Source organism: Carassius auratus, unplaced genomic scaffold (genome assembly GCF_003368295.1).
Source record: "Carassius auratus strain Wakin unplaced genomic scaffold, ASM336829v1 scaf_tig00012122, whole genome shotgun sequence".
Classification (NCBI taxonomy): domain Eukaryota; kingdom Metazoa; phylum Chordata; class Actinopteri; order Cypriniformes; family Cyprinidae; genus Carassius; species Carassius auratus.
The window spans coordinates 25,659-51,779 of NW_020524261.1; the positions used below are offsets into that span (position 1 = coordinate 25,659).

Genomic DNA, 26,121 nt, shown 5'->3' on the forward strand with positions numbered 1-26,121 from the left:
GCCACAGGTAAACTAAACTATTGGTGAGAACTAGCCTATGTGGTAAATAAATAACTGAATATTAACGTAATAAACTGGACACAAAACAGCATTAGGCTGATTATGTTTTTGTTTAATGTTCAGCATTTTATACTCTGAAAAAAAAAAGAATTGGCATAAAGCTTTTTGATAAAAGTTCCCAAATCCTTCCCACTAATTCGTTTACACGGGCGCGCATGGATTTGTGGGCTCGCCTCTCTCTCTCTCCGCCTCTTCCTTTAACTGCTGGGGGGCGTATTCATCCGCGCACACACATAACGATCGACATCGCGCCGTTTTTATCTGCCTCACCAGCTCCGGTTTCCCCACGTTCAGCCTTTCCCCCCGTCAACTGCCGCCATGTTTTTTTGAGACAGGATGACAGCAGAGAGCGAGCGCAGACGAAGACGGATATAATACTGAAAAACCGTCGAATTACAGCATTTTTCGACCAGGCAACGGTCTATTTTTTATTGCGGACTCGCGAGGAACTCATTTCTCGGTATATTTGCAAATACTAAGGGCTGCATTGTAGTATTATTTTGTTTTCCTTCACATTTTTCCTAATATATGTCATTTTTATTTCAGGATGGGAGGGGGTCCTCCCACATAAATCTAAAATTCACAAATTATTATTTTCTCCGTTCTGAAGTTTATGCTATGAAAAAGCAATAAGTCAGAAGCCTGTCTGAAGAAGAGCCTATTCCTGCCTGCGCGTAACTACCTCTACCAGCGAACCTACAGGAATAACCAGACGAGTGATCTCTGCATTAACAACTGCTTTACCACAAGTCACCTGCTGTCAAAACGTTGTTTCTTAAGCAAACTCAAGGAAGAAAAACAACTTTTAATCTAAAGTGAAGATCCGACAGATATTTCAAAGATGACGGGCAACATCCCAGTTGACATGGTAAGAATTTACTCGTTCTGCAAAAGGTTTAGTGGTGTTTACAATAAAATGTAATGTTCGTGAAACTAAGTAATATATATTTTTATGTTATAGTAGTTTTAGCTATTACTAAAACTTTTCGACTGTCAACTATTATTGAGACGATCGTTCGTTAGAAAATTAATTAGTAAGAATGAATTTAATTGTTACTGGTAACAGATTGCAATATTCTATATACTGGCAACACTTTGAATAGTTACAATAAATAAAAGAATACTTACTAGTACCTATTATTTCTTTGGTAGTGAACTAGAATAGTTGCCAGCAACACTAGTCTGAAGTGAATAGTTAATGAAGCACAGATCCCCATAGAATTCAATTAAAAAAGTGCTGTTTGTTGCTAGAATCAATAAAATAGTTGCTCGTCTCTATTGAGATTCTGACTAGTAGCAAAGGAAAGTATTGAAATCTAATGAATAGTGAATTACTAGTCATTTTTCAGTCTCTTAAAAGTAGTTCTCAAAAACAAGTACTAGTAACATCATATTAGAAACTAGTTAATTCATAACAAATGCATTATATAACAAATATGTTAGTGTTTGTTGGAGATTAAAGAAGGTCAACTGATTTCATAGACCAATCCAAGAAAATCCAGAAGACTTAATGTCTTTGGATCACTTTTTTGCTCTTCTCTTCTGCCAGTAACCCCATCAACATTCCACCTTAATCAGGAAGGGCAGTAGCGTAAAGATATCCTATCTGATGGCCTACACAGTGCTGTTCAGACTGATAAAGAGGAAGTATGATCAGGCAGACAGTCATTGCCCTGTTTGCACAATTAAAACCGTCTCGAAATGTGAATGTAACGGAATGATCCAACCAAAACTTCAACATTAGAATCTTGCTGTCCAGAGGGATGATGATGTCATAGATTCTTTTTAATCCCCATCGCATGCTTTTAGAATAACATTTCAAGCTTTGCATTATGATGTAAGGCTATAATAGATTGTGACTTCTAAACCGTTAGGCGGTGGTAGTACTGCCATTACTTGCCAGTATCCAGAAGGTCAGTGGTGTAAACTGAAGGACGTGAGAAATCAGCTTATCAACAACAAACCACAGCCCTGATTGTGTGTTCAGATATTGAAACTAATATCAAAACAAATAAGAACTCTTTCTACTGGCACCAGACTGTAACATTGTGTCGCAGCATGTTAGTCAAGCATGCTTTGGATATGCCAAACAGCTGATCTGGCTGTCAAACTCAAGAGATGCCGATGCTCTGACATTGCAGACACTCCGTTTGATGTAATGTACGCTGAAGGCTGATGTGATGGCCCTTGCAGTGCACATTCAGCTGTCCTTCTGTTTCTGCCATTGAGTAACACCTAAATGTAAACCTGTCTGTCAGAAAGGCTTCCTTGCCAACTATAGGTATTAAGAGAAATGCCACTGACCCTTGGTGATGATGATGCATCTATTAACGTCTACAAAAAGAAAGGTTTTTCTTACACTGAAAACAGGGACAGAACAGAACAGGGAACAAAGTGTTATGTTATACCCAAAGTCAGGTATTGATTATCTAAGCTAGGTTAGTAGGTTTTTAAGGTTAACTTTGAGAACTTTAATCACCCACACCTCACAGGAAATAATTTTATATGGTTTTATTAGATTTCAAATCCATTAAAATGACTGCAGAAGCTGTCTATTTTTGGTCTCCTGGAACAGCATGTTCAGTTTGAGGATGAAATGTCCACGAGGTGAAACTTTGAATCATTGTGTGGTCTCCAGCTAAGGGGCATTCATTTGGGGGGTAGGCTTGTCAAACAATGGGAGTGTTTGTGTGTGTGTGTGTGTGTGTGTGGGTGTGTGTGTATATGTGTGTGCATACATCTTGTGGGTGGGCATTTTAATGAATGGGCTTTTTTTTCTGGAGAGCTCTCACCGTTTCAAAGCAACAAAATGTTGCGGAAGCCTTTTGCCTATAGGTGCTACATCAGATATACACCTTTAAAAGAGTTTGCTTTGATCAATTGTGAGACTGAGGTGTGAAGGAGAACTCAATACTCCCTGACAGGTCTGTGTCACTTTGTGTGTGGTGTTGTGGTATCGTGTCCTCTGCGTAGGGGTGAATTGGTACGGGAGGAATGTCAAGGAGAGACCTCCCCAGTGGCTGTTGTTCACACACTTGAGCAGCATTGCTCAGCACTTTCAAAAGTTGAATTTTTATGTAAAAAACAATTGAGGTGCTTGAAAAACCTATATGTTGAATGAAATAAGGCTAAGAGCTAATCTTGTTATGAGGGGTAGTTATATTGTTTTGATATGTCCTGTAAATGTGAAGTGGCATTTGAAACCCATTTTATGTCTGTAAATACTGAAACAGAATATTCAATGTAAAAAAAAATGGATAGGTGTTTGTTTTTTCTATTGGGATTGTTATAGTTGTGAAAAGTGGCTTTTAGCACAGAATATAATTTTTTTGCGAGAATTGATTTGTTTTTCTCAAATGACATGCACTGATGAATGAAAAATAAGTCCAGGATCGTATATTATTAAGGAAGTAAATGCAGTCAGTTTTGATATTATGTTTCATGCAAGATGGAGAATGAAGGCACACATAACAAAAATGAGTGTAGAAACATTTTTTGCTTAGAGATGGTACATTTTCATAATTGATTTATAAAGAAAAAGCTTGTAACATAATTTAATTAAATGTGAAATGTTGAAGTGAAAGACTTTCAAATAATTTTCAAGGTGTAATTAAGGGAAATTGCTAAAGTAGCATGCTTTCCTGTTTGCAGAATCAAACCAGCTTTGTCACTGAGACTTTTGCAAAATTATGTAACCAAGCTCAAATCAATAGATCTCATCAGGGAAGCAGACAACAGAAGGACATGGAAACACAAATCAGTCCCTTTGAGGGTTTATTAGGTCATTATAACATCTGTTTAATGACAGACCCTCTTCTGACCCCAAACAGCCACTATGAACAGTCAGTGTTTGAACTCAGAGGTGGCCAAAACGAGAGAGAAAGGTACAGGGTAGGTAACGAAAAGTGTTTGCATAAGAGAGATGGAAAAGTTGTAGATAATGTTATGAAACACAACACGCTACGTCCCACGATTCAAAACTTTTCGAATTAACCTGCTTCAACTCCATGAGAAAAAGACTCCACATTTTGGGCATCTATCAGTTTAAATCTCTCTCACACGCTAAAAAATGTCATTTTCAGAGTTAAAGCTTAGTTTTGGACAAACTACTTGAAACAGAACTGTACAATTCTAGAAAAGGTAATTAATGGAAACGTTATTAAATTAATGCAAAGTATTGTATCAGCATAAACGCAAAGATGACTCAAAAAAACTGTTTGGTATGTGTTGTCTCTATATGTGTTTGTGTGAATAAAGCAACAATTATGATATAAAGAGTATGATTTGGATAAAATGAATGACTCCAGAAAGTGTTTATGGGTCAGTAAGGGTTAAAGGCTAAAGAGGGAGCGAGAAAGAAGCAGGGGGAGGAAGCAGCTCAGACTCACTCAATAAAGGATCCTTTCAGTAGAGTGAGGAACAATTTACAACAGCTCTGTGAGAGAGGTGCTCGCACACACACACACACACACACACACACACACACACACACACACACACACACAGTGATTCAACGTCAGTTTGTGTAAATAGTTCTCAGTGCTTTATTATAAGTTGTTTTAACATCTCTGTGGTATTTCTACATATTCATTACTGGACTTGAGTCAACATATATCTGTTTTTACATTTTTCCAGAGGTGGTTCTATTCAAGCTTTGTGTGAGTTGGGTGGAGACTGACTGTAGAGGGTTGTTCCACTCTAAACAGTGGCTCTCGCTCGCCTTTATGACATCATTGCATAAGCATTCTCTTGTAGTTCAGTGAAGTCACAGATTGAAATCTCAGGCCAGACTTCCCTTCTCCTAAAGGCCTCTTCCTACCTCTCTCTCCTCCTGGCCAATGTTTTTTCTCTGATTTGATCGACAATCTTTTGATATTTTTAAAAATGGCCACTTCTAAAGTGAATTATATGAACTGTAGTTAAAAAAAACTGGCTGATATTTAATATACAAATCATAAATAATAAACCAGACAGATTGTGGAATCAGAGTTTTGAAGTTATTGGCCAAAAAAGGAAAGTTCGAAATGTCAGAATTTTTTGATTAATTTTAAATAATTTTAATTTTAAAGTCAGTATCTTCTAAATGCTATTATTGTGAATGATTCATCCATGCATATTATTATTATTTTTGTTCTACTTTTCCAGAATTTTTTATCAAAATGTCTTGACTTTAAATGTCTTGACTGTCTTGACATCTTCTGTGAAACATCAAACTTCTCATTGATAATGTCGGACTTCTCCAAGCTGGTTCACATTTAGATTTGCTTCCATTCAATCAACAACCGAAAGACAGAACCAAGTCCCTCCCATACACTTTTAATTTTTAATATTCAGTTACACTCAGATGTCACAATACATACACAAAACCATTCCATTGAATGTATATGATACAGGGAAGAGCTGTGTTCATGAAAGAGTTTTATGAGCGCTTTTTATAAATGCCTTGGTTTCATTATTATTAGGGGCAAGAATGTGATACAATTCCAAAAAGATTTTTTCCTTTTTAATTATTCTGCTGTGCATTGAACTGTAAAACATGACATGATTGGAAAAATGATTTAAAGTATCAACACAGATCTGTGAGAAAAATATCACACTATAATGAAATACGATTGTATTGCCACATCGCATGCATTCTGTGTCTTAGAACTGGTGCTTATTTAAAAACATTATGCAGTCTGTTTGACAGACATAACAAGAAAAAGCCTTAGGACAGACCAGAGTTGTGACTTTTAATGAAAAACCTTCTCTGGGATCGCCTGAAAGAAAAGAGAAGAAAAAAAAGAGGAGATTTTCAGTCATGAAATTGGTGCATAGAGCTTGGTCTCTGGTGCTGTAATATTCTGTTTGAGAACATGTGCATGATAGTAATAAGAAATGAGGAGGGTGTTTTGTAGGTTTGTAATAAATGGCTGTATACAGCAGGCTACTATTAAAGGGCCATTTCTATCAGCTGACTGTCTCACTAATGGGGAGGTAAGTGAATGGGTCCCCTCCCCCTACTCTCTCTCTTTCTGCAGATTTCTGCCCCTTTTCAGCAGTAGGCACGTGGGCAGGAGGCTGCCTGCCTTCCCTTCATCTGGCTACAGGAGATTAGATATTATTCTCTCATGCTCTGTCTTCCTTCTATATATCCTACTATATATATATAAATATGGTAACACTTTATTTTAGGGTTACACCTATTAGTTGCTTTCTAGCATGCATATTGCTAGAATATTAGCTATGCATTAGTGCTAATTAAGTAATAAAGTGTTACTATATATATATATATATAATGTTGAATAGCCCAAGCCATAATTGCTTAATTATTCTCACGAAGCATATTTTCTGACCAAGCTGTATCTTCTGTTGTAGCATGTCTTAACTTACAGAGATCATCTAGCATTGCGACTTTCAAGACGTGTGACATTATCGTTAAAGCACCTGAAAGGAGTCTTGTTTCAGTACTATAAAGGTCAGAGTTCTTGGTTTGTGTGTAATTAGCCTCAGGAGCAGTAAAGTTTGTACAAAGATGAATCATTCACATGTCCACATATGTGTTTGTAATTGGCACGTCATCAGACGGACTTGTATTGATTTCAGTGATGATATCCCTCAAGCCCTTGTTTTCTCATCCGTTGAGATTCGTCGTCTGGGCCGGAGGGTATGTGAGTAGGTCTGTGTGAGTGATTGTCCTTCAGGACTGCTGATAGGGCATCCAGACAGGCTGAGACTGCAGCTGCTGGGGTGCTGTGCTTGTGATTAAATACAGAAGCTATAACTAGCTTTCTGGTGCTAATGTCCACCTTGCGATTCGCTCAGGGGAGTCAGGGAGAAGACCAAGAGTGAAATAATGGGAGCAAAGGGCGTTCTAGACATTTTGAGGAAGTTGATGCAAAATGATAACTCTTACCGTAACAACTGAGACTGATCTATCATGGAAAAATTCAATCAAGGAAGTGTGGAAAGTTTTTAGGACTTTGTGGTTGTGAGTCATATGTGTTTTTATAGGACGTTTTGAATAACTGACAGCCATGACCAGAGCTTTTATGATTGTCCTTTCAAATAAATGGCAAGGATTATTACGGAACATTGTTCAATAAAGCATTATAAGCATTAAGAGAAAGTAAAGCCACAGTAGAGCAAAGGCAAGCCTCATTAAAAATCACACATCACATATTAAAGTCAACACGGCATCACCCTTTACCTTCTTAAAGGAATGTTCTTGGTTTTTATTGTGAAAAATGTATCATTGCATGTTATCCTAACGCAAAGAAAACGTTTGTGAAGTATTTTATCAAAATCCATCCAGTTATGTCTAATTATCTATCCATCCATCCATCCATCCAGTCTGTTTGTCCATGTCTTATACATTCTGGTAAATACTTCACATGCTCTTTTCCTCCATTCCTCGCTTTGTTATGAGCATGATGAGGCAAATGCAGCTGAGAGCAAAATCAATCACTTTATGTTCAACCTACCGCACATCAACTCATGCAGAGAACATCCAGCCTCCTTTTGTGTTGCTCATACATGGCAGATTTGCCCATGTGTGTGCGCACTTCCATGACTGCGAGTCTCAGTTTCCTGCATAAAATCGTGGCATCCGCAGAGGTCTTGGAAATAAGACAGGGCGCTTTATAATTCCTCTACAGCCCCTCTTGCAGTTTAATTTCCAATGTCTAAATGTGGCATCTAATTCTCAGATCTCATGTCATTTAATTCTGTTATCTCTTTCTCTTGTGCCGCACTCTTCATAATGAGAATTTAAGAGTCTGACGCACATTTGAAATATATCACATAATAATGAATGGCTGGATCTCAGATTTTTGCTCCCGAAACAATCTGCCCAATATCATGAAAGGACTTTTATATGAAACCAAAATCATTTTGTGGACTGGAATCTATTCATTAAGCAGTTCTGCCTAGAGACTAGTGTCTGAATGAGCTAGCTATTATCAAACACGCCGATAGTGATAGCGCTTTTGGCTCTGGCTGAAGTGAGACATTTATCCTTCCATTCCCATGCATTTCATTCTGTCATTTTAGACTTGTTCATTACTTGAACCCCTGCTAATGCAAACAGGCCAGATCATTTCATCTTATGTTCAGAAAGAGGTCAAGGTTACCTGTAATGTTGAATATCTATGCAAATCCCCCACGCAAACAATGGGTGGTTTACTGTATTCAGCGGTTTTAACTTTCTCACTAGAGAAAGAATTGGATCGCTATTGCAAAGTGGCCCAACCTGTTTTGTCTCATGTTGAGAAATAAAAAACTGGATTGTACAGGCTGTACCTTGCCTGACGGAACCTGAAATCGATGCTTTGTTTTCCTGTATTTGTTCTCTTGGAAAATAAATAAATAAATATGTATGTATATAAAGGTTTGAAACGTTGTAAAAATGGCTCGTGAAAGAAAATTGTATAAGTTACACCCAAGAATTTTCATACCAAAATCATTTTATGGATAAACTTCTGGCTTTCTCAATTATGTAATTAAAGTAGAAAGGAAATGGTATTCAGAATCCCCTTTACTTCTACAGTGTGACATATTTCTAAGTGAAGCATGATATTCAGTAAGGCAGGACGTGATTGGATTGTGATTGGGTTAAAAAGTAAGGTTTTACTCATGTCATCTGAAAAAAAAAATGTTTCAGAGGTGGAACAAGCTACTCTAATATTCGAAAAATTACTATTAAACCTTTTTTTTGGAAACTCTTATGCTCACTAAGGCTACATTTATTGATTAAAGATAGTACAATCAGTAATATTGTAAAATATTATAAAAATGTAAAATAATATATTTTAAAATGTAAATTAGTGTCTTGAAATTATTTGATGCTCAAGAAATATTTCTTATTATTATCAGTAATAATAATATTTTACTTCATATTTTATTCTTTAGGATTATTGAATAGAATAGAAAATAACAGTATTTACTTGAAATAGAAACCTTTTGTAACATCATTACAAATGTCTGTTAGATTAATTTTGGTCACTTTTGATCAATTTAATGTGTCCTTGCTGAATAAACATTTATTTTTAATAAAAACACTTACTGACTCCCAATTTTACTAATAACAAACTTTTGAATATTATGAACTAAGAGCAGGCACAACAAAAGTGCAAAAAATGCATTATATTAGAAGAAAGACGCCATGGACTTTGACAATAACAGCAGGAACACACATTAAGGAAGTAATGTATATGGGGTTAGTTGTGATTCGCTGACTGCTGTTTAAAGCATCCAGTTTACTCAGTTGGTACAGTATAACCCAATTTCAAACTGAGGAAAGAACAACACTTCCAATTCTGGAATGAGATCCTGTAAAAAGCTCAGGCTTCACACTTCCTCAAGATATGCGGGCGAAATCCCACTCATGAAGGAGAGATGAGTGAGTGTGATCACAGTCCTCAAAACCACCTCTGTCTCAACTACTTCACAGACTCTTGGAGACAGAGATGACAGCGTTTGAACCAATGCTGTGCTGTCGGGAGGAAGATGGATGGCTTCCTTTTTCTGTCTCCTCTGTTTATGTCTGAGGGAGATTCACTCACGAAGGAGACTCTGAATCCATTGAGTAAAATCAATGAGTTTTGTGCCAGACTGAAAAGTATTTTCAGGACACAGGAAGAAAAAATTATCATCTTTTGTTGAGCAGTTTGGTTCATTTTTTCTCAATTTGGTGTGGATTCTTCATTTATCTGATGATCTGTCGGATTAAGTCTGCTTAAATAAATTTTTCTAAAGATCTTCCAAGATTACAGCTTTGTTCAGAGCCCTTTTGTAAATGTCATGATATTTATATGATAGTTAGCTTGTCTGAGGACGCTTTGATAAAACAAATTTTTATCCGTTGCATTAGCAGGACTCAGCAGTTAGGATGTTCTGACATTATGCATTCATTCAACATGTTTTTTTAGACTGTGCAGATTCTGCTCATTTAAATGTTACACTTTGAACAGTAATCTATTTACAGTGTGTGAATATATATATATATATATATATATATATATATATTATATATATATATATATAAATACTCACACACAGTAATTTCTTAGCAATAATTGGCTAAGAAAGGTGAGATTAGTCAAAACTGATGAATGTTTTTCCAAAAAAGTGTTATGAATTTATATGTAACATTAAGTAAAATTACCACATGCATAATTTATGGCTATTATTTCAGTTTAAAAACGGACACCTTAGAAATTAATTCTTTACCATATCCATTTGTAATATGTTTTTAGGTTGAAATTGTTAATAATTACTTAATAATATATTGTTATTAACTGATTATTATCGTTTATATTCTCTCTCTCTCTTTCTCTCTCTCTCTCTGTATATGTATATAAATAAAATGTATTTTATTTATAAGCAATTCTGTATTATTAAGCTTAGCTGATTTGGCAAATATACATTAAGATACTCTACTGCCGGTTTACTTTTTTTTTGTATTTCATATAATTTAATTTTACAGTTTAATACGGCCATAATTATATTTTAATCAAGCATGTTACATCACTGGTATTTTTGCTAATAATAAGCAAATTAATATTGTTTTTATTCCTGGGCTACATGGTTTTCTCCTTGTTTTTTCCTCTACTTTTTCTTTTTCCTATTGCTGGTGGCCCACATATAGCTATAAATAAATAGCATTTTGAGAAATTTCGTGATCAGTGGCTTGATGAATTTTGAAGTGTGAACTAAAATAAGTCCTCGGGTTTTTTGATAAGACATAGCCTTAATGTTGAACATGGAAGTGAAATCAAGCGTGCATTAGACTTGTGTGGTTGCAAGCCTAATGGCTCTTTCTGTCAGTCAGGCGTGTTTTATGTGACTTTTTTGTTGTGTTTTTAGAACGTCATGTCAGTGTTCTTTAAACCATCTTATGCATAGCCAGTCCACCATAGAACTCACATACATTCCTCTCTGTCCAAAATGGACAAATCCCAGCTGAGGCATCGTATCTAATATTGTTTTCATTGATGTGCGGTTTACATAAGTCCTGTGAGTGTGTGTCTGTCCCCTATTGCATAAATGTCATTCCCAGAACAATCTGGCAGACCTCTATTCTGAGATGGGCAAAGCCGGTTGACATGTCACATCACATACACTGTGGTCAGCATTTGTTGTGGCTGCTTTTAGTTCAGACGTACTGTCTGATACACTCATTACTGTCAGCATCTCTCTCTCTCACTCCATGTGTCTTGGCAGAAGCACGGGTTGTTTAATCCTTCTCAAGCAGAGAATCTCCTGCTCAACTTGTGATACCCGAAAACTGCAACCGCCAGAAAAATCAGAAGAATTTCATGCTCTGTCTTTAACTGAAGCAAACCTGAAACAACTGCTCTGTTTGTTTTCCAACAAGCCTGCTATGGAAAGACTACTGCAGGTGTTATTTGGTATCAACAAGCACCTTCCAGTGCCATAATCACAATACAGGCGTCAACAATTCAATATTATTCAACACAGTTTTGCAGTGAACATATGTTATCTAATAAATTCCATGAGCTTATTATCAACATATACTAGTAAATAGACCAATAAAACAGCAATATTTAGCCTTTATTTTCGGCTTTTTGCATCTCCTATAGAGGAGAGAGAGAGAGAGACAGAAAGAAAGAGTATTTTTCATGTATTTTATATATATATATTACTATATATATATATATATATAATATAATATATATTATATAATACTAATGTGTAAGCTTTATATTTATTATTGTATAAATGACATGTTAACGTGTCATCCGTGCCTTTAGGAAAAGTGTGATGCAGGGGTGCACTGGGGGGTGATTACATCAGATGTTCCCCCTGAAAGGTTTGGTTGCAGGGATCGGGGGCTTTCTTGGCTGGGATTGGTGAAAATATTTTGTATGGATGCAGTAGCAGAGATGGCTGTGGAGTAGTGTAATAATAATAATGTTTGGCATAGCCACTACAGAGAGGGAAGCACCTGCCAGCGGTTTAACCAGTGCCAACGTCACCCTGGCCTATGTAATCATTCCCCAGCGGATGTTTTCTGCTGAGGTTGTTGTTGTTGAAGTTCCTTGGAGGCATCTCTGCATGCCGTATATACGTCATAGTGAGATTTCGTCTGCTCACCAAGGAGATGGAATGTTTCGAGCAGACGTATCCCAGCATAAGACATATTTCTGCCGTTAGAGCTTTTCCTCCTTTCTGCGTGCGTCTGGAATCATCGTATAAGTCAGCGTCTGCTCGCCATTCAGCAGGTGAAGATGACATGCCATCGTTACACAAAGACGGAGTGACATAATGAAAGATGAGCTGCGGCGAGAGAGCAAGAGACCAGAGGCGACAGCGGCAAGGAACCGAAACTCCATCGGTGACAGAATGGAGAAAAAAACCTTGGGAGAAACCAGGCTCAGTTGGTTGAGTTGAGTGAGTCCGTGCAGGAGAATGACACATGCCTTTTTACTTTTGAAGGAAATACTTACTTTATAATAATATTTACTTCTGATCTTCATAACCAGGGATGGGGAGATGGGTCAATATGAAACAACAATCCATTTTACTTCCAAGTGCGATGTATTTAAAGTGAACAAGATATTCGTGAAATAAAAAAATGCAGGGTTGCAAGTTGCTTGGCAATATGCCATCTGAAAAATACAGTTGATTCAGAAGTTGACTATTTTAGTTTTATTTATTATATATATATATATATATATATTAGGGGTGTAACGGTTCACAAAATTCACGGTTCGGTTCGATACGATACACTGATGTCACGGTTCGGTTCGGTTCGGTTCGATACGTTTTAGATACAGCAAAATGCAAAAACATCTCAACTTTTCAGAATGCTGCAAGCGCACCGCGGGTCATGTGACAAGAACTAACCAATCAGCTTCATCCTTTCCCGTAACAACGTTGAAAACTCAGCCAAGATGAAGGAACAGCTGATCATAGTTGTATATGGATTGCAATTTTGAAATAAATTAGTAGCAGAGCTACTGCAAGCGATTTTTAGAGCTGCAAATCCATTTACCCTTTGCTGAAATTTCCGCGTCTCATGGAGAGAGCACGTCATTGTTGCTTAGCAAAGACAGACGCCTCATGAGCGCTTCTGCCCGAGCGCTTTGGAAAGGAGGAGAAAGACGCGCTTAGCGTTTTCCACGCGTTTTTAGGAGCGATATGTGAACGGACCCTAAGGCGCTCGCTCACTCAGCACGCGCTGAAGGCTCATTGCAAAATGTCTAATGCATTTAACAGACCAGAAATATAAGATCCTAAAATAACCAACAGGTCTGGTGTTTGGGTGCACTTTGGATTCCCTGTAAGATATAATACTGGTGTCTAAATGCTGCAGGCATAGTTTGTTGCGTGCATGTTTCTCCTTTTTTTCGTCTTTTCCCAGATACTGACACAATAAGGTGATGTCGGCGTAAATGAGTTGACATGTTTCAAGTATTCACGCTGGTGTTTTTTTTTTTGAAGCAATGAAGCAACCGCGCGAAGCCCTCACTATATAGGATTTTAGAAAGAATGCAGAGCACTAGTGTAGTGTGCAAACTTACCACAGTGTGGATTTCAGAAAGTGTGCAAAGACTTCACGTGCACACTTACCATAACATGGATTTACAAATAATGTTCTAAGGAGGGGCTCTCATGTCACTCTGATCGAGCAGCTCATAGATGGAATCATGCATCTCAAACAATATGTTTGAGAGTCATCTTCTTTTTCTAGTCTGTTAAACGCATTGGCCATTTTGCAACGAGCCTTCAGCGCGTACTGAGTGAGCGAGCGCCTGACTGAGTCATAACATAACATAAACATATAAGTTGGTGTTTTTTCTTCTTCGGGAGTGTCAGGGGCGTTGCCTGTTACGTCGTTTGGGATATCATTATATTTCTCTTTTTTTTTTTCAAATATAATTAATTAGTCCAACGAACCGTTCGGTATGCATAATGCGTACCGCGTACCGAACCGAAAGCGTCGTACCGAACGGTTCAATACGAATACGCGTATCGTTACACCCCTAATATATATATATATATATATATATATATATATATATATATATATGCAAAGTCAGACTTTTTTGTCATAATGTTCACAACAGTTTTGTATTAAAAGTTTAATAATATAATTAAATGGGCAATTAATATAGGGCCCTAAGAAATCCGTTTAATAATTATTTTTCCAAATTCTATTTCTGGATTCAATTGTTTTCCGTTTTCATTTATCTAAATTTTTTTAATGGTTAAATTAAATTTTATTAATAAAAAAGCATGTAAAATTAATTGAAATCATGAAACTTAGAAAAAAATTGAATAGCAATTTATTAAAAGTTGAAAGAAACATACATTTTGGAGGCCCTATGAAATATGCTTTATATTATATAGTTTGAAGTTCATTTTCTCATGAAAAATGAACTTTTCCAGGTTTTAAGTGCTATAATCAGGTCCCCGGTGCATCTACCAACCAAGGAAACGTGAAATAGGTTAACCCAGTAACTTTTTTTTTGTAAGCCTTTATCTGAAAGCGTCTAAGTAAACGAGCGCATCCGATTTCACTCCCTTGTTGACATGGCAAAGGGATCTCATTATAATATTAATGCCCCTTAATCTGTAAGCTTCCACCCACGGTGCTGTCATTTTGATTTCACAAGCAACAACAGTGTACCAGTTCTAATGCCATGGCAAAAGTTTGAGCAAAACATGCTAAATGTTCAGTCTTTGGCTACACAGACGAGAACAGAACACTGTTTAGAGTCCCAGCCTCAGAGGAGACAACAGAGCAGTGGAATTATTGATTTATTTACTGTGTATTGCTGCTGCCACGCACATCTAAAATAAACCTGCATTTTATTTCCCAGATGTTCACCTTCACAGACATAATCAACTGTTTTTGTAACTCATGTGCCTTTTTAACATGTGTGTGAATAAGAACTTACAGTAGTTTGGTAATCATTCTGTGTGGTGGCCGAAATCTGTACATGTGCTCCCAGAGAAACGTATATCAGAAGTTTAAACCCATATGGTTTAAAACTCATGATTTCAGCATGATAAACATGATAATCAAAATCAAAACATATGTTTTTAGCAGTTATGAGCTGTAATAGTGCAGCTGTATTCTGAAAAGCAGGCAGGGAGCAGCAGCTCATTTGCATTTAAAGAGACATGCTCTAATACAGCGTGTTTCTGCTTCCACTCACAATAGGCAATTTTAAAATGATATAATAATGATCTTTGGGGTATTTTGAGCTGAAACGTCACAGATACATTCTGGGGACACCTGACACTTATATTACATATTGTAAAAAGGGTCATAGTAGGTCTCCTTTAAGTCTCTTGTGCAAACCAAAGCTGCAATTACTTGTTTAAAAATGCATTAAAATCTGTAATAATGTGAAATATGTAAAATAGCTGTTTTCTATTTCAATATATCAAAATGTATTGTAATTTATTCCGGTACTATAGTCTCATAACCTTCAAGAAATAATTCTAATAGTGATGAAGAAACACTTCTTCTCAGTTTCAGTGTTGAAAACAGTTCTGCTGATTAATATTTCTGTGGAAATATTTTGTAACATTTCCTTGCTGTTGTTCCTCAAATGAATGTGTCTTTGCTGAATAAAGTGTTCATTTTAAGATCCCCACACCTTTAATTAGTAAGGGTGTGTATATAATAATATTAGACTTATTTCCAAAAATATCAATAGAATGTTTGTTGTCTTTTCTTTACATTTGGAGGATATGAATATAATTTGGGGAAATGAGCCTTCTGTTGCACTTTGCATTCATTTCCTGACATATAGAAATCAAACTACATCTGTTAAAAACTTTAGAAATGAAGGAGTGAATTGGCAAAAATGTGTCCAGAAATACTGTGATAAGTAGATTTTCTCTGGTATTTCCTTCCTGTGGGACGGCTACATAAAATAGCCACATACTAATCCGATCCTAAATTAGATTTGCATGTGTATGTCTGCGTGTTCATCCAACCATTATTTGGGCAAGTGCATGCTTGTGTGTGGCTGTTTGTTGTTTGTTGTCTGATACTGTATGCTTAGATGGAGTCTTAAGATTGTGTGTGTGTGTGTTGTGATCTCTGGATGAGGGGTTTGAGTGAGCAGGCTTGCTTCTTGCTTCTGGCTCTAATCTGATTCTATAAAGTGCTTAGGAGGATCTTTGTTTCCATCTGGTGGTTTTCACTCTGTTACATCACTGCAGCTGGCAGTGTGTGAGTGTGTATAGAGGGAGGAGCTTCATACTGGATCCTCTGATGTCAGAGACACTAGTAACACACGTGCATTGGACATGCATGGCCCTGGGCCCTGTCTCTCAGCTTGATGCCTCCCACTCTTTTGTTTTTAAATGGGCGACACTCTGCGATGTGAAGGAATAATCTGATAATGGACGTTTTGCAATTTATATTGCTTGGGTACTTGAACAAACAGCGTAATTGTGCTGATCGAATGACTGGTGGTTCAGAGTCATCAAAGGAAGGACACAGCAAGGACATGAAAAATGTATGAAAAAAATTCTCAACCGTTCAAATAAATGAACTGAAAGCTATGATGTTTTCTGTGACAGATGGATTCAGCTTAGCTATGACCAGATTCAGAGAATATGGGTGTGATACTGATTTAAAAAAATCATTTTTGTTTACAAATTTATCATGGTAATTAAGTTTTTACCAACATTTTTAACATTTAACATTTTTTAAAACATAGTTTTATGTTTCAGAAATGTATTTATATGCTATTAATGTTCTATCTATGTTCTATTATTAACATTAACATTTTATTGTTATATAAAATGACTTATTTAGTAAAAATAGAAAGATATTTTTTGTAACATATGGTTTTAATTTAAAATAATTGCTGGAAGTTCCACAATAAGTTATTAAATATAATTTAATTATATAATTGTATTATGGGGCAAATTTTCATTATTTTTTTAATTTATTTTAATCTTAAATTTCCCCTTAATGTATTTCTTTTGATTTCTGGAATGCATTTAAATATGATAAAATGAGAACACTACACTCTCATTAAAGCATAAATAAATTCATTATCATTTTTTTATGAATGCATATGCAAGGATCATGCGATTGCAAAGCTAACCACTTTTTTTTTTTCTAATTCTGTAACCGCTTTATGCTTTGTCTGCACAGCTTTCCAGTAGTATAATAGCTATTTACACATTGTTTTAAACAAACTATCATTCAGTTCTGACTCTATTCTGGTATGAAACTCTTAAATATATCACACTACTGATCCTTTCCTCACCCTCATGTCATTCTTAACTCGGATGACTGTTTGTCTTCTGTGTAAGAGTTACATTTTGTCTCTTTCTTGTGATTTTTATGGAAAGTTCTCCTTTTGTGTTTCCTTTGTGATGACACTGTAATCACAAAATACAACACAAACATGATTTTTCTCATTTGTTCTGTCTTTAACAGACTGGGAAGAGGAGCAGGTGAGCAGTCCGAATATCCTGCGCCTCATCTACCAGGGCCGATTCCTACACGGCAATGTGACGCTAGGAGGTGAGCCGCCTCATTACCGTTATTAACATGCTCTGTTACTCTTGATTTTTTATTAATCATTCCTCTCAGTCCAGAATCATGGTCTGGCGGATAAGGAGTCTCTTAGCTTTTTTTCTGCCAGGTAAATCCACTGTGTCCCAATGGACTCACGGCACAGATATTTATTTTGGCTTTGTCTCGGTTTTTCGGGCCAGGGTGCAGTGCGGTTCAGTTCTATCATTGTTCAGCTGATTATAAGGGCATCCAAAAATTCAGCTCCCAGACCCAGTACACCTAAATGTTACTGTTCTCAACTCGTGAATAGAGTTGACAGACTTAAATAGTCCCAGAATGCAGCAGTCTATGAATGTAGGAGAGCACTGGCCGGCAGACCTGTCATCAGGGACAGAACGCAGGGAGGAGAGGAAATTCTCTGGGCGTGAACAGGAAGCATTTTTTTTTTATTTCCCTCAAACAACAATAAAAGATTAAGTTGGTTTGTGAATGTGTGTATAAGAAAGTATCTATCTATCTATCTAAAAAATATATATATTTTTTTCATTACACAAATAAATCCTAGATTCTCTATAAATTTGACAGGGCCTTTTATATGTGACCTGTGAAAAACTTGAAAAACAATGATATACTTCACTTATAACAAGGGGTTTTGTCAGTATATTTAGTTTGAGCAGTCTTTTCTCATGGTTGAATAGCTATAAGTAATTGAAACCCCACAACCAGCTCCAATTCCTGAACTGTTCGCCTGATGACGTGATGGAACGCAGGCAGGTAGGTTTGCCAAAAAAGTGTCACTTTGATAATCCACGCTGACACTTCTTGTTTCAAGAGCACCAAGGCATGAAGACCGAGTGTGTCTGTGGAGCAGAACGCAGCAGCAGTGCTCTCAGAGTCAGTGATGCCTCTCAATAAGCACAGGATCAGAGTTAACATGTTATTCTGGTCTCCTTGAAAAGTGACTTTGGTGTCACAGATGAACGGCTGCATTAGTCTCTAGTGTCCATTCGCTCCAACATTCTTTTTTCTTATGTCTTGCAGCTTTAAAACTGCCACTCGGAAAAACCACAGTGATGCATTTAGTTGCCAGAGAGACGCTGCCCGAGCCAAATTCCCAAGGTAACCATTCTACCCTCTGTCTTTTCTGTACACTCCTCCTTCACGGTTTCACACGCTCCCTGTCTCACTGCAGCCTTCACTTTGTTCAGAAATGTTTAGTTTATATGTGGATCATCCTCACCCTCTGGCACTATTTCAGTTTTAGGTGTTTTTAAAGTAGTGTTGAACCAAAATATAAAAGACCTGGTCACATGATATTTTGGATGCTTGTTGAGCTTATTCTGATATATTAGCAGAGGTTAAGGATTTTAACTTTTTATAAGGTTAAAGCATTTTTATTCAAATGCTAAACTGAAGGCACATTTTCATGAAAATGTAAACGGATGCTGTGTGCAATTGATGAATTTTTTTTATTTAAAATTATGGATGTATACTATCTGTTTGTAGTTATTATTTGGGTATGACTGACACAGTGGTTACTGACAAACAGGTACTGGTTTTCTAATGATTCTCTGGGTAATTCTGATAATAATTAACATTATTTAAATAGTGGACCTTTTAATTAACTATTAATAATAATAATAATAATATTTATTTATTTATTTAAATTTATATAAGGATTACCCATATATAAACCTTACTTTTGCATTGCCCCAGTTAAAATAATAATATTGCAGTGTACAATAAAATAAAAAAATACATACATGATATAACAGAGTAAACCACACATAAAATTGTAATACAATACAATACAAAGTCTGGTATTGTCACTTGTAAGGTGCTTTAAATATATATTTTTCATTATTAATCCTTTTGTGTATGAGATGATATTCTCAGTTGTGTTTGCATTTCTATTTGAAATAAAATGTCCTTTATATCATTATTTATGTGTGCTGAAGCATTTTGTTGTAGAATCTGATTTTGTTAATTCTGTAGTAAGCATAAAAATACAGTATGTGGCACATAATTATTTGCTAATATAGTCTTTTAACAATACTGTTTTATATCTAATGAGATTTACTTGCTTGTAATTGTGATTAAAGTATATATGCAGAATGAAATATGCATCTTAGAAAGAAACACAATTATGTTGCCTACCTCTTAAAGAACACAATTTCTGTGATGCTTTAAAATGCTGTGTATATAGGCAGTATGTTTTGGAACAAAACCATTGTTTGTTTTTGTGCAGTAGTATTAAGTTTCTGTGTGTTTGTTACAGGTCAGAGGAACCGGGAAAAGACTGGAGAGAGCAACTGTTGTGTGATCCTGTAAATACATCCCATCATCCCTCAGAACGAGTGTGTCCTATCACCCTTCGCCCATGCTGCTTAAACACATCTAATCACACCCGACTCCCACGAGCACCCGACCAGATCAAGAGCTTCGCTTCTCCTGGAAAGGAAAAAAAAAAAGATAAAAATCACCTGAGACACGGATATGAGAACATTTCGGCTTCGCAGTCTGTATTTAAGCCAAAAAATCAGATAATAAAATGCATCCCACCTTTACACACACATTTCCACTGTTTCTAACATCTTCACACGCATCCATGAACTCATTCAAACACACGCGCACACACACACACACACACTCCTGCCAGTTTGCACACGGAGGAGGCCCTCTTTTCTCAGTTTTTTTATTGCACATAGTAACATGATTGATTCAGTGAGGAAAAAAGAGACTTGTTCGCCTCAGCCCAGGCCCTTGATTCTTCCTCTCAGGGGGGAGACGTGTGAGGGGGGGATTAATTTACACAGCACAGTGCAGGAGATCAAGTATTTATGTGCCTGTTGAACGTTTTAGAAATGTTTCTTATACATTTCCATGCGTTTTAAATGCCCCATTAAGGTCCTGGAGATCCAGCATCCTGCTCTATTGAGTTCCTGTACGCCAGAAGTGTTTCAAGCACAGTCGGGACTTTTTTGCAGGAAGGTAGATCTCCAGAAGATGGTTGGATTGACTCATGGGAAAGTCTAAAATACACATAACGAGTAACATTTACAGTAACATTTGCGACTGTGTTTTGACAGTCAACCAGTGTTGCGACTTCCCTCTTTAGACAGATCCGAGCTGCTCTCTTTCAGGAAGGGTTATAAGATTTATTCCTTTATTTTCTAAGTAGGGTAGTGGTGTCAATGAATGCTTGCGTTTGGAGCCAGAAGATAATTATGGAATGAAGTTTGGCTTGGTTTCTATTTCCCCTTCCTTATTAGATATAAAATTCGTTTGCACAACACGGAAACATGAGCTGTTTCGTTTCTAAATCGGTGTAATTTTTTCTTTCCCCTACTCCCTTTTTAATATTTTTCCAAATGGGAAGTGTATTCGAAGGTTACATATGTGTAGAGTATATTTAATATGAATCTTATAGAGAACATAAATATAGATTGTTGATATATATTGGTGTCTAGTGTATGATAGTTTAAAAACCGTTAGCACATTAGCATATGAAGCAGCGAGATGTACTTTAACAGCAGCAAATCCCTCTAATGGCTGAATAAATTACTGTTTTCGTCTCTCTTTTTTTTAATCAAATGTTCATAATTTGATGTTTCATTTTTGACTTCATTTTTCTTTTTATGTGTTCTTTGCTTTCTGCTTTTTAACACCGCACTAGGTCTGAAAAATATTGGTCCTTATCAGGGTTAAAATCTGTACAGAGCTGAAGTTTTTAAAAAGATAATTGTAAATAAACTAATGCTTATCATTCTCTAAACTACAAATGGAAATACATATATAAACTGAATAAAGAGTCCAGAATATTGAAGTGAAATGGTTATTGCTTGATTGTTTACAGTGAGTTTGAGGGCGTGAAATGTATGTTCTTTTTCCGACACTTGAGAAAACACACACATATAATGGGTATTCTGAATATTTTTATATTTCACAGTATTCGTGTTTTACTGTATTTTCATAAATTCAGCATATAAATAACATACAGCTTATGTGAACATGAGACTTATTTAAAAATGATTTAAATCGTGTATTTATTACTAGTATTTTAGTTCTAGTCATGCAGTCTCAATAATCTCTGTTATCGTGTATGGAAGTTTATGGGTGAACGTTATTAATATTCTTCTCTAATTGTGATCGTTTTGCGCCATCTTGTGGGTAAACTGATAATTACACATCTCTTATTTGCACAAATCACATTAGTTTTATTGGTTTATATTATATTTATTTATTAGTATTTATAGTTTTTTTAGTTGATAAATTAAGATAAGGAAATTAAAAATATAACTAAATTTAGATTTGACTTGTTTAGTCGCCAAGTACCAAGCAACACTTAGTCGAAAACAAGTTTTGATCTAATATGAAAAACACTTTTAGGGACTTAATTTTAATCTAATGCCTGGAAAAATACAAGACGCACGATTATAGTAATATAAAACATGGATATAATAATGTATTTAAATGGCGAACAGTACTAAACCTAAAGAGCGCACATATCGACCTTTGATACAACTTCCTGCGCGGTAAGATTTTTTTTTTTATTGTACATCAGTTAATATTAACTTTATTTAATAAAGTGGTTACTCTTCTGAATTCACCAGTTTGATAAGAATTTGATCATTTTAATTACTGTAAGTGGAAAGAAAGCACCAGATATATGCTTTTAATTTATTTTAAACACTGATGAAACCGGTAAGCGCCATCCTAAACGAAATAAACATAATAGCAGCATATTAATAGCAATTTGTCAAATTACTGTCATTTAATTTTTTTTCTCCATTAAATATTAATAGATGGTGTACACTTGAGGGGATTAATGATTTATTTCTAATTAAAATATATACTAGGCAATAAATTATGCATTAACCTAGCAGTGTAACAAATTCATTTTTAAAATTAGAAATGTTTCATGCTGTTTATTTATTGATTATTAATGTCATAAACTTCATGAATAATAAGTATTTAAAAAATAGTTCTACTGTATAGCTTGTCAAACCACGGGACATCTTTCCATATGTTTTGTTCTTTTAAAAAAAAAAAAATATTAGAGGTCTAATCATTAACTGAAATTGATATATTGTCTATTTATCCATTCAGTATTAAGTATTAAATTAAGTATTGAGTATAATGGCCTTCCACATTTTTATAATACATATTATTATTTTTATGCAAAAGAAAATGACTATAATATCAACAAATATTAATGCATAAAATTAATGCATAGCACATAACTGCATAACAATAACATGTCAGTTTCATGTAATAAGGTGAATAAGAACAATTTAACAGTCAAATAATCTTATTTAGAAATAGTTAACAACATACTGATGGTCCTGTTTCTGTGGACCATCCATTTGATAAAAAACTGTCTGATTTCTTTGATCCCGAGGCAGTAGATGAAGGGGTTCACTAAAGGTGGAAGAAGACTGTAGAACATGACCAGGCTGATCTTCTGACTGCTGTTCATCTGAGTATTTGGGATATTAGAAGTGCTATAAACCATGAAGCGGGGAATGTAATAGATGTGTGGCACAGGTCAAAAAGGCTTTAATTCGGCCCTGTGCATTTGCTATTCGAAGCATAGACACCAGGATAGTTAAATAAGAAAATATGATGAAAGACGAGGGCACAAGAAGGACAAACATTGCTACACTATATCCATTGAGATTTGTGAGGGTGTCAACACAGGCCAGCTGGTTCATAGATAGAGAATCACAGAAATCATTAAAGATGATGTTTGGCCCACAGAATGGCAGCTTCACTGTCTGCATTAAGCTAATGGTTTGAACAATCATTGCAGTAACCCAAGAAAACCCTATTAGAAGCCTCATAGTACGGTTATTCATTAAAACAGGGTATCTTAGCGGGTAACAGATCGCCAAGAACCGATCAAGTGCCATGTTCATCATAATTAGGAAGTTCAGGTGTCACAGCCATCTGCTGGAGTGCCCATGATAGCCACCAGAGGGCACTCCTTTTGAATCTTAGTTTGTTTGTTCTGGACTTCATTTCCCATCACCTTTTGCTCTGTCTGTTAGTTCTCATTGTTTCCAGCTGTGTGTCATTAGTCTTATTCTGCAGGATGTTCAACGAAAAATAGGACTGGATCCAGATACACACTTTTTCAGACTACCAAATCTGTATTACTACTGCTGTACGGAGCCCCTAAAGGGTCTTGGTTATGGTAAGAAATTTAAGATGGAAAAAAAACAAGAAAAAAAACAAGCCGATTTTGCATTCTCTCAGAAATGTTTTGCATTGCATTTACATTAATAACTACATATGAATGGTTCATGTCTGATGCACAATATTGGATTTTTGCCTATATCTGATGCCAATGACGATACTGATATATTTCCTTTAGTATGGAAACAACACCAAGTCTCTCCTGTGTGGAAATTATAAGCAGATTATTTTTCATTTTAATTGGTTTTTAACAAGAACTTATTTGTTAGAAACAAAAAAAAAACAATAATTATTTTGTAAATCCACACTGTTTATCAGGCAAAACTTTGCTTCAAGAATGAACCACACTGCTAAGGCGATTTAATTGCTGGCACATCCTGAATATATAATTAAATGTATATGTATGTATGTATGTTAGAGGGTTGGACTCCTAATCGAAGGGTTGTGGGTTCTAGTCTCGGGCCGGACGGAATTGTGGGTGGGGGGAGTGCATGAACAGCTCTCTCTCCACCTTCAGTACCACGACTTAGGTGCCCTTGAGCAAGGCATCGAACCCCCAACTGCTCCCCGGGCGCCGCAGCATAAATGGCTGCCCACTGCTCCGAGTGTGTGCTCACAGTGTGTGTGTGTGTGTGTGTTCACTGCTCTGTGTGTGTGTGTATTTCGGATGGGTTAAATGCAGAGCACAAATTCTGAGTATGGGTCACCATACTTGGCTGAATGTCACTTCACTTTTCACTTCAAGTACCTGAAAGCCATGCTCAAGTAAAAGTACAGATATCTTATTAGAAAATTACTTTGGTAGAAGTTGACATCACCGTTTAGATTGTTACTTGAGTAAAGTCTTAAAGTATGTGCTATTTATTGTACTTAAGTACGAAAAATAGGCTATTTTTTAAATCTTAAATGTACTTAAGTTATTAAAGTAAAAGTACAAGTAAAAGCAAAATGGAGAATAATCAAATAAATACAGGCGCTATATATAAAATGTTCTTACAAAGCTTGACTAGCAAGATTGTGTTCAGTTTTAACACTTTCTTCCATTTTGTGTAAGAGTAAGAAGCACTTTATCCGGTACTTAGCGTCTTTCATTTCAACATAAGAAAACATTTATGGAATCTGCATCTGAAATAGTATTTAGATGTATTCACACAGTTTATGTATCTCAGAGAGGACATGGATGCATTTAACTGCAGTTACAGATACATAAATAGGCCTAATGTTTTATTTTTAACATAAAATGTTGAAGACTGATATTTGAAATAATTAAAAACATAAAAAAGTAGAAATGTGAAACTGAAACCAGTAGATGGCAGCATTTGACTGTGTTAATGAGTGAATCACTGAATCATTCATTCAATCGATTTGGTCAAAAAGCTGATTCATTCAAATAAGTGAACAGTCCATTGCTCAGACATGTAAAACAGTGCTGTGATCTTTGTTTGGAACTATTTTTGTTAGTAAAATTTAGCAAAAACAAGCAATATTATGTCTAATATGTAAGACACTTATTGCTTTGCTGAACTTGTATAAAATGATTATTAAATGTGTTCGTGCTGATATGTGCAGAAAAAAAGTCTTTGTGTGATATAGATTAAGTTAACTTTATTAAATAGTACAAATATAAAAAGCAGTTTTGCGGTATATAATTTAGAATACCTGGATTTTTTGTTTTAACAGACTAATAAATAAACGTGCGTGCAGTCTGTGTGTAATTTGGTGATATAGCTTACTTGATAAAGTCATCATTACAACAACACTTACCATATTATCGCACGTGATGCTGTATCACACACCACAGATTCAATTTGAGTGGAAAATTAATCATCACTTGTTTGCACATTAGCATGAGTCTAACCTGCAAACGGCAGACCAATGATTCGTCAAACCTGCTTTCCGGCAGTCCGTGTTCTTAAGCTTCGAGGAACTGTATCGGAGTAAAAGTATACATTTGAATTAGGAAATGTAGTGGAGTACAACAAGTAAAAATTGGCTTAGATATAAAAACTCAAGTAAATTACAGATACTCCTAAAAAATACTTGAGCACTGTATAATTACTTCATTACATTACACTACTGTACTTAACCCTCTCTTGTTCTGCTCTGCTTTGAGATCAAGATGACCTTTGTGACTCAGGGCCCTATGTCAATCTGGTGTGGATGCCCATGTCCTTGGAAAGGGTTTATCCATCTGAGGGTACTGTTGGAGCTCAGGCTTTTTTCTGAGCAGTAGACAGAGCAGGCTTCACAGGCTGCTGGGAAGAGAGCCTTTTTGAGACTTGAAAAAACTGGACCACTTTAGGCAGGATGTGGCACATGGCCTGTGATGACTTTTGTGCTGCACTGAAGCGCTCTTCAAATCC

At 35.9% G+C, this 26,121-nt stretch overlaps 1 protein-coding gene, 1 long non-coding RNA gene and 1 pseudogene across 2 annotated transcripts; 2 read left to right on the plus strand and 1 right to left on the minus strand.

Moving 5' to 3' along the window:
* The first annotated feature begins 251 nt into the window (after positions 1-251).
* On the plus strand, positions 252-755 carry LOC113073418 (uncharacterized). Its single transcript, XR_003280499.1, has 2 exons — positions 252-520; positions 607-755. It is a non-coding gene; the product is annotated as an uncharacterized LOC113073418 (long non-coding RNA).
* Positions 756-17,328: 16,573 nt separating this feature from the next.
* LOC113073414 (ubiquitin-like protein 3) lies at positions 17,329-21,392 on the plus strand. Its single transcript, XM_026246286.1, has 4 exons — positions 17,329-17,347; positions 17,480-17,566; positions 18,602-18,679; positions 19,839-21,392. The coding sequence occupies exons 1-4, from the start codon at positions 17,329-17,331 to the stop codon at positions 19,889-19,891; spliced, it is 237 nt and encodes a 78-aa protein (XP_026102071.1). The 3' UTR covers positions 19,892-21,392.
* Positions 19,962-23,499, minus strand: LOC113073419 (olfactory receptor 10A3-like; annotated as a pseudogene).
* Between the last annotated feature and the right edge of the window lie 2,622 nt (positions 23,500-26,121).

Bases quoted from the DNA above. Each gene is read 5' to 3' on its own strand.
- LOC113073414 (XM_026246286.1), top strand. The intron at 17,567-18,601 runs GTGAGCCGCCTC...TATGTCTTGCAG, and splicing joins CGGCAATGTGACGCTAGGAG to CTTTAAAACTGCCACTCGGA. The intron at 18,680-19,838 runs GTAACCATTCTA...TGTTTGTTACAG, and splicing joins GCCCGAGCCAAATTCCCAAG to GTCAGAGGAACCGGGAAAAG.